Source organism: Phalacrocorax carbo, chromosome 1, assembly GCF_963921805.1.
Source record: "Phalacrocorax carbo chromosome 1, bPhaCar2.1, whole genome shotgun sequence".
NCBI classification, from domain to species: domain Eukaryota; kingdom Metazoa; phylum Chordata; class Aves; order Suliformes; family Phalacrocoracidae; genus Phalacrocorax; species Phalacrocorax carbo.
Genome location: NC_087513.1, coordinates 66,711,375 through 66,720,253, shown reverse-complemented (window position 1 = coordinate 66,720,253; position 8,879 = coordinate 66,711,375). Strand labels below are relative to the sequence as shown.

At 45.5% G+C, this 8,879-nt stretch overlaps 1 protein-coding gene across 2 annotated transcripts; it reads left to right on the top strand.

Annotated features, from left to right (window-relative positions):
- The first annotated feature begins 274 nt into the window (after positions 1-274).
- On the top strand, positions 275-8,436 carry ETFBKMT (electron transfer flavoprotein subunit beta lysine methyltransferase). 2 transcript variants are annotated; one of them, XM_064457860.1, is made up of 4 exons: positions 275-370; positions 3,129-3,577; positions 6,661-6,791; positions 7,523-8,436. In XM_064457860.1, exons 2-4 carry the CDS (start codon positions 3,261-3,263, stop codon positions 7,885-7,887), a joined length of 813 nt encoding a protein of 270 aa, XP_064313930.1. In that variant the 5' UTR covers positions 275-370; positions 3,129-3,260; the 3' UTR covers positions 7,888-8,436. The 2 variants fall into 2 exon arrangements, with proteins under 2 accessions (XP_064313930.1, XP_064313938.1); XM_064457868.1 differs by lacking the exon at positions 275-370 and adding an exon at positions 1,599-1,789.
- The last annotated feature ends 443 nt before the right edge of the window (positions 8,437-8,879 follow it).

Genomic DNA, 8,879 nt, shown 5'->3' with positions numbered 1-8,879 from the left:
GAAGAAAAAAAAAAATTTCATTTTCACTGCTGTCAAATTTAGGTGTGTGCTATTAATCCTTTTCCCGTGTGGATTTTTATTACGATTTTAAAATGCAGAGCTCGTTTACATTGACACAAGTCTTTTAAAAAGTATTTTAAATGAAGCAGGAACCGAGCAAGCACCCAGTGCCGGTCAGCGACCTGGGTGTGGAGCGGGGCCGCTGCCCGGTAGCGCGGCCCTATGAGAAAAACCGGCCGCGGGCGCAGCGGCGGAGCCCGGCCGGGGCCGCACGCCCCGCCCCGCCCCGCCCCGCCGCCGCTTTACGGGCGGGCGGGGACCCGGCCCTCCTCGGCCGCGGCGGGGGCGGTGGCGGCGTCCGGAGCAGCAGGTAGGTGTGGGCTGGGCCGGGCCGGGTAGGGTAGGGCAGCGCCGCGCCGCCCCGTGTAGGCCTGGCCGGGCCGAGCCGTGCCCGGCCTGGCCTAGCTCGGCCCAGGCGGTGCCGGCGGCGCCGGTGCCGGCCTTCCCCTCCCTCGCCGGGATGGCCCGTGCCACCCGAGGCTATCGGCAGCGGGGCTGGCGGGCTGGAAGCGGCGGGTGCCCCGGCGGGTCGCCCCGGGGGCGGGCAGGGGTCGCAGGGCTGTGTGAGGGCCGGCCTTCCCCCCCTGAAGCGAGCAGCCTTCGGCCTCGGTGAGGTCTGGCTCCCTCCGCGGGGAACCGTGGGTTCGGTGCGGTTCTGCTTTGAAAGGCGCCTGCTGCTTTCCAAGCAAACATTTAAAAAAAAGCTTAAATTGCACAGGAATCGTTTCTGGGGTCTCTTTTTCGTGTGTGTGTGGGTTGATTTTTTTATTTTTTTTTTTTTGGTGGAGTTTGCTTGGTTATGGTTCTGTCCCCTTTTCCAAGCTCTGCTCACCCACCGGTTCTATTCCCAACAAGATGGGAAGGCCAGGCATGTCAAACACAAGGATGTCTGTCCTGACGCCTTCCTGTGCTAAATGCTTAAGCTCGGTTTGGCATTTTGAGCACAGAGCTCTTGGCAGGTATTTCTCCACAGACAATTAATTTAAAAAGAGTAACCATCATGACAGGCAATGCAAAGTATACGCCACCGAATCTCAGCCCTGCTGATTTGCAGCAGCAATTCATGGGGAAAAAAACAGAATATAGCGCTAGCTGACAAGATTTATATCTCTGATTGATTTCAGTTAACTTCACGTTTCCCTTAGGCAGATGGGGATTATATAGCTCTGCCTTCGAGAAGGAAGGCATTCGTTAATTGCATTCATTAATTACATGGACTTTGCTGAACGGCGTTCTCAAATGTAGAAAATTACAAAATGGTCAGTCACATGTATTTATTTGTAATAAAAATACAAAGCCTTTAGCCAACGATTTGAACAAAGACTTAACTGGACTATCAGCTTCAGTTGCAAAGGCTTACAGGAGGGAAGTTCGCAGTTTAACATTTCAGTAAGCAATCAAACTAAACCCAGTACCTAAAGTAAAGGGCAGCACACAACAAAAATGCTGCTAAACACATATGAACTTTTAGTAAAGGTGCAAACGAATAAAAACTCAAGTAATGAAATATGAAGTGTTAAGGCTCTGTTTTACTAGTGAATTTTTCCTATTTTCCCTTTTGTCTACTTTTTTTAGGGACAACCTGCACAGCTTTAGATGGCAAAGCTGGCCACAATTCTTCTGTTGTGGAAAATTGGCAGGGGTGGGCTGAAGTTGATTTTCTTTGTGCATCATTCTGCTTTTTCATGAAAACTGCTGTGGAAGACAGAAAACAATTGCAAAATAGAGAGTGAGTTTCCTTTGTGACTGTTCGTACTTGCAGTCTTGCTGTTGTGGAGGCACAGGCCTTAAATGCTTCTTTGGTCGCCAGCTTAGGGGGAGGTTCAGAAGTTGTGCCCTGAAACAACTAAGTCTTGAGTTATTGAAAGAAATTAGAAAGCAAGATCAGGAAGGAAAAAAGACATGGAAATAGTAAAAGATGGATGAAGGAGGCAATCTGAGCAGGAAGGCAGGAAAACAGTTGCTCTCTCTCCAGGCCACTGCTTGGTAACGATCAGTGTAACAAAAACCCAGGGTCTGCAAGAGGTGGTGGATGAGAAGAGTATGGTGATGAAGAGCTGAGAGGCTCTTTTTCATTCACCTCTCAGCTGAGTGCTGTGTCTCTTCACTCTCCATTCTCCTGATTCTTAAATGAGTCTAAACTCTGACACCAGTCTTCCATTCTCCTTTTCTTCACTGCTTATGACCTGAAAACTGGTGGTGAGTGGTGTCAGAAGGCCTTTGAGTGTGAGCTCATCTAGTCTGAATGTCTTGGCTTGTAAAAACTTAACATTTTGAAATGTGTTGGATTCAGTTTCTCTCTCTTCAGACAGCTTGGAGCATGTTTATAGAGTTTCTCATGGGGAGTGGGTTACACTGATGGAGGCCTGCTTTCTTCTACAGCTGAGATCATCCCTGTGAGACTATTGCACCATAAGACTAACTGATCCTTTAAAATACAGACTGAAATGCAGCAGATTGGGAGTGTTCTGATTAAGGGCAGTTCTTGGGGATTTTTTTTTACATGTTGGGGTTGGCAGCCTGAAAAATCTGTGGGAGACAGAGGAAAATCTTTTGAGGAAATCCCTTTATTCCTTGACTTTAAAAAGAGGCTTTCATATAAAAGACACATCACCATTATAAAACTTGGAATTAACAGCGTCTCTCAAGCAACCTACTGATGACCTTTGCTACGTCTGTAGGCCCTGCATTGCCAGAGCCCTACCGCAAATCTCAAGATTCAACAGAAAAACCTTAAACAGGAGTAGCTTGCCGTGTGTATATCCTCAAGGCAGAGGGGGGAGAAGCTGTTAAAAGGCTGCACATCTAATAATTAGCTCTATCAGCTGTACTGCTAACTGGTTGTTTTTTACGGGATAAGTTTGTAGTACTCTCCTAAATGAGTCTCTTGATATCTTCTTCCTTAAGTACCACTTCTTTCAGACTTCAAAGGCTCTTTGGGCAGGGGCAAGGCACATGTTCATGGTCCCAAAACAGCACATCAACCTCCTCTTCCTAAAGCCCTGGTAGTGCATAGCCTTGACATCACTGAAGAAACATCACTTAACATAGCATTGTTCTGCTTTCAGGAATTGTCACCCTTCACTATGAAAAAGAACATCCTGTGAGCTTGTTTCAAGCTTTCTGCCTCATCACCTGCTGTGCTGATCAGATAAGCTGTGCTCCGAGCTCTCCTGGGGAGGGTTTGTCCTTGGGGAGACATGGCCTTCCGCAGCTGGAAGCGGCTCCTCTTGGGCAGGCAGAACACCTTTGCCAAGGCTTGGAGGAGCAGGAGGGGAGGCTTCTCTCTGCGCTGGAAGCGCTGCTGCCATTGGAGCGCCGGCAAGTCTCTGGACCCTGAGGTGAAAGCATTTTTGGAGGAGAACACGGAGGTCACCAGCAGCGGGCACCTCACGCCAGAGATACGACTGCGCCTCCTCACCCCTCGCTGCAGATTCTGGAGGGAAAAACCCGACCTGTGGCCTTATGGGGACCCATTCTGGGCAATTTACTGGCCAGGAGGCCAAGCCCTCTCCAGGTACGCAGCATGCATCACCAAAGTTGCTAAGTCCAGTCTGCTGTGGGCCAGGATGTCAGACCTGGCTCTGCAGTGATTCCTAGAGATGTGTGTTTGCCTTGTATGACAGCGCGTTATCCATACTCCTCCCTGCTTATACAGGAGAGGTGCAACCTCTGCTGGCTGGCAGTGAAGTTTCAGCAACTGATGCATATGGAATAACTTACGGCTCTTAAGTTGAAATCTGTTGTCTTCAGTGGTGATGCGTGTTGTTGATAATGGGGCTGAATTTGGATCTGTGGAAGGGCTGTGCGGTTGCCATCAAAACCTAGTGAGGTGTTTAATTCTATCACCCATTGTTGCTCCAAACAGGAGGATTGCTATTTTGTCGTAACAAAAGGGACTTTTTTGTTTTGGGTTTTTTTTTCTTTTGTAGGAGACAGACAGGAGTGTGGATGTGTGTCTGGTCTGTTGAGAAAAGTGGGTTTATGCTAATGCACTTGGAGCGCTGCTTGGCCTGAATCACTCTCCTCATGTAGGATTTCAGCAGCCTCACTGTCAAGCCTTACTGCGTCTGTCTTTTAGTCACATCAGAAGCCATGTTTTGATTTTGGCCACTTACTGTCAAAATGTGTTTAATGTTCCTGATTCCCAGGAACTAGAGTTCTTTTATTCTGTACAATCAAATCTCTTGCTTTTATTAACTTTTTCTGCTGTTCATTGTTACAGCAAAGAACAAGCTGTCAGACATCCACCGCGTAGATGAAAGGGAAGGATCTGAAGCTGGGCTTTGCTGGTTTTCTGCAAGAAAGCATAAATAGGAAAGTGTTATTGACCAGGAAAAAGATGAGTCTTACAGTTAAATTGCGACTCAATTAGCCTCCCATGTAGATGAACTAGAGTGCTCCTAAACATTGTGTAATTAAATTAGGTAGGGTAATCTCTACATTTTGTTATCGTATGATTCATATGCCCAGATATTGGGGTAGCAATAATAATTATTTGGCATGTTGTCACTTTATTGACTTATTGTTTATGCACCTGTTTTGATGTATTGGGAATGTCAGCAATTAGCTGCATAATCTGGAAAAGTAAAAAGGGAGCATGAAAACACACTGCTTCCATAACTGTGCTTGTTTCACAGTTGGCATCAGGAGTTTCCCATTTCAAGCTATTCCTCTTGGTGTAACCTAAGATGCCTCCTTAACGCAGCGTGGCAGACTACAGTCTCCAACAGCAGCGTAACGCACTGCATGTGTGGCAGGGGATGCAGCTGGTTTCAGCTGTCCCAAGTCACCACAGCCATTAGCAGTAACTCGAGAACCGCTCAGCTGGAGACAAGGCACTTGTAGCTTTTGGCCAGATCACGCTCTATACAAGTTACTGATGGGAAGTCACTGCAAACCCAAGTGTAGCCCCTAGAAAGGGGAAACGGAGCGCTTTTTGTGGAGGTCCCACCACTGTTCTCCACCCTGTTGGTAAACTACAGGCTGTCCTTGGGGAAGTGGAGGCCACAGCGGGAGCGTTGCCAGACAGAGGAGCTGCTGAGCCTCTGCACCAGGGTCCTGCTGGGTGCCCTCAGAAAAGAGCATCTGTCCAGCTTCAAAGTAGTGAGCAATCCTGCAACATTATGGTAACACTGTAACAAAGCTGGATGCCAGACCTCACAGGAGAAGGTGATTTTCATTAAAACTGAGCCAGTTTCACTCATTGGATTCAGAACCCCACACTCACAAGCACCAACCTGTGCACGTCCAAGCTGTCTGGTAGGATTCCTTGTGATGAAATGTAGGACACGAGGCATGCGATGTCAGGTCCTCCTTATGTCTCCTAGGTTCCTGATCTGGGTCCGTTGTATCTTTAGTCCTGGTCTTGTCCTTCCTGCTGTGGTCTCTTCATGGCTTGAACTGTTTAGTTTGAGAGTATGTTGTCTTTTGTTCTCCCAGCTGGGGCTCCTAGGAATCTGTATACAGACATGTGGGATCTAGGTGCCATTAACACTTGACGCTCTTATTAGGCCTCCCCTGGCACTCCTGCTGGCGCCTCTAGGCCCAGAGATTTCCATCCATCTGTTCACCATTTACACCAATCTTAGCATTTCCATTACAGTTCTCTGCACTGGAACCCGTGTGCAAAAGCTGTGCTTACCAGCAGCCCTGCGTGAAGAGTCAGCCACCACCCTCCGTGCCAAAAGACAACACAAATGTAGAATCCTTTCCTCTTTCTACTTGAACAGACGTTACAGCAATGGATAGTGAATTTATGGCGATTTGCAGTAATTTATGTCACCTAAGGCTCTTCCCCGTTGCTTATGGCCTTCCCCTTTGCAAAAGGTTGAATTGCAATGCAACTGTTGAAGTTCTGAACCCTCAGTAATGGCTACGCGATTTGTAGTGTTTAACAGTAACTGCTGCTTTCCTTCTGTCAGTTCTCCTCCATGTCCAGCCCAGAGGTTTTTGTATGCTGATTCCTCTTGGCAGGTGCCAGCAACTAGATGAAGATGCTCCTTCTGCTCACTGCTGCTCTATTCTCATTTTCTTGTTGCTACTTAGGAACAACATTAAGCAGACTGGAATTATTTGCATCTGTATCTGCATGGCTCAGGAAAAGAAAGGCGAAATTACCCTTCTTCCAAGCAGCTGCTATACGCAGTATTTTAGGGCAGTGGCTGGGCCTTGTCTTTTGACGGGTGCGATATTCACTGCAAATGCATCTTCATGTTTCTTCACTCAGATTGCTTTTAATTTCTACAAACCCTTACTTTCCTGTTTCTGATGTCAAGCATTTTAGTCACCTTGCATCCATTTTACTGGAAAAGCTCACCTGTCAGAGAAGGAGCTGATGGAAATAAAATGTTGCTTACTCAGCTGGATTTCTTTTTTGTTTGGGGGGTGGGGGAGAAGTAAGGGAGAAGGATGATGGTTCTTGATTTTTTTACATCAGCAGAGACAAATAAGGAGGTATGGACCAGCTGCACGTGTGGAATAGTGTTTTTAAGATACTGTGCTTATTACATGTATGACACAGACTCTTATGCAGTGTAATGCAACACACTGGGAAATTTGCATAATCTTGTTGATTGCTTTAAGAGTCTGTCTTTTCAGGTATATTTTAGATAATCCGTGCATTGTTAAAGGACGATCGGTTTTGGATCTTGGAAGCGGATGTGGAGCAACAGCAATAGCCGCTATGATGAGTGGTGCATCCCAAGTCCTTGCTAATGACATCGATCCTAGTAAGGGCTTTTTTTTTTTTTTTAATCTCTGTGCAAAGATATTTATTAATCTTTAAAGCACATTTAACACAGACTTTTCCTTGCTCCATCTGGGAGAAATTCAGGTTCCAGACAGTTCTAAGAATGCTAAAAAGAGGAATGGATTTTGCCACTATTAGAAGCTGGGTTGTACCAGCCTCTCTTGCACCAAGTATATCTCTGTAGCTCCTTAGAATGAACAAACAGCAAAGGTTCTGTCGAGTGCTGCCTATACGCCATCACGGCTGGTTCAGAGGAGAACTCCAGGTGCAGGCAGCAAATTGGCTTCTCTGTAGGACCATCGCATTTTCCTGCACTTCCATATGTTAAGGCCTAGATTTTTTCTTTTTCCCCTAGGCTTTTTTCCCCCGTAACTGACTTATGAATTCAGTTTATTCATAATTTAATTACTCATTGGTTAGGGAGGAAGTATATCCATAGGTTAAGGCAGCCAGATATTCTGGTTTGATTCCATGATTGGCTTCCATTGTTATCGATTCCAGGAATCATTCTTTCCTGTGTCATGGTGCAATGAAGATTAAATTCCATTGCTTTATGTCAGATTTTGACCCATAATGAAAACTGTGGAAGCCCCTAGACTGGATAAATAAAAATACTTAAGAGATGAAATTGTAAGATGTGCCAAGGAAATATCTAAGGGGGGGCTGAATGGCAGAATCCTAAAATGTAACTTTCATTTTACTTGTCTTCAGTTGCAGGAATGGCAATGATCTTGAACTGTGAACTGAACCACCTCAATCCCTTCCCCATCGCCATTAAGAACATCATTAATTCAGAGGCTGGCAACTGGGACCTCATTGTTCTAGGAGATATGTTTTATGATGAACAACTTGCTGATAGCCTGTATCACTGGCTGAGGAAATGCATCAGGATACAGCAAACTGAAGTGCTGATCGGTGACCCTGGCAGGCATCAGTTTTTAAGCCACAGCATTCGCAGTCAATTGCACAAAGTTATAGAGTATTCCCTTCCCGAGTACACTAGACAAGAAAACAACGGATTAACATCAAGTAGCGTCTGGAGTTATCAGCCCTCAAATAGCTTAGGAAACTGTTGAAGCTGGCTTTCTAGTGAATTTTGTCTCACTTGGTTGGCTTTGTTTTTTTAAGTATGTAAAATGGGAATTAATCATGGAACATAGCTGTTGATGCAGAGTACATTACTGTATCTTCACTGCACTGATTTCAGTCATGCACACTGAGGCTTTTGCTCCATTTGAGGTAAAAACTACATGCAAACTGTGTTCAAAGGAGTGCACCGGAGTGCAAATCCAAAGACAAGTTACAGTTAAGGGTTTGCGTGCTTGATATTTTTCATGTATCTGCACATCTTCCTCTCTGGCACTATTGTGAAATGTTGTAGACATGCACTGTACTGCTATGGGGAGAAGGCAGTGGCTGAAAGACCACTGCACTGCTTTCACAGACTGTTGCTGCTTATTTACAGAGAGTTATTGCTGCCCTTCGTAAAACTCCCTGCTGTCAGCTCATACTATGCTCTACTTGAAGTGCCTTGCTCTTTTCCTGGATATCTCTTCTGAATGTCAAAGTAACTAATTTAAATCTCTCCCTTCCCCTCTACAATAAAAACCTACTCCTTCCTTGAAGCTGCCAGAGTGATTATTTAGGAGTTGCACACAAATCTAAACTATGCTTCTTGAACTCTCGCCAAAGTTTTTTGTAAGTGGAAAGTGACTAAATAGTAATATTGGGGTGACTATAGGGTGACTTTATCCCCTAGTAGAGAGTAGGGTTAAATAATCTGCATTCCCTAACTTTGCAGGGGTAAAAAAGGCAATTCAGCATCATGAGAAGCTGGTGAGGGATGAAGAAATCTTTCCTTCCATGATGTTTATGAACAGAAGGTAACTAAATAAAAACAGGGAATAAAAGCCAGATAGATTTTTTTTTTTTCTCTCTTCTCTTGAAGAGGTGCTGGACAACAAGCTCCACAATCACTCTCAGCTGTATCTGTGAAGGAAGAACACTCTGCAGGGTTAAAAATAAAATTGATCCACAGGTCAGAGGCTGTAACTGCAGCAATCTGAAG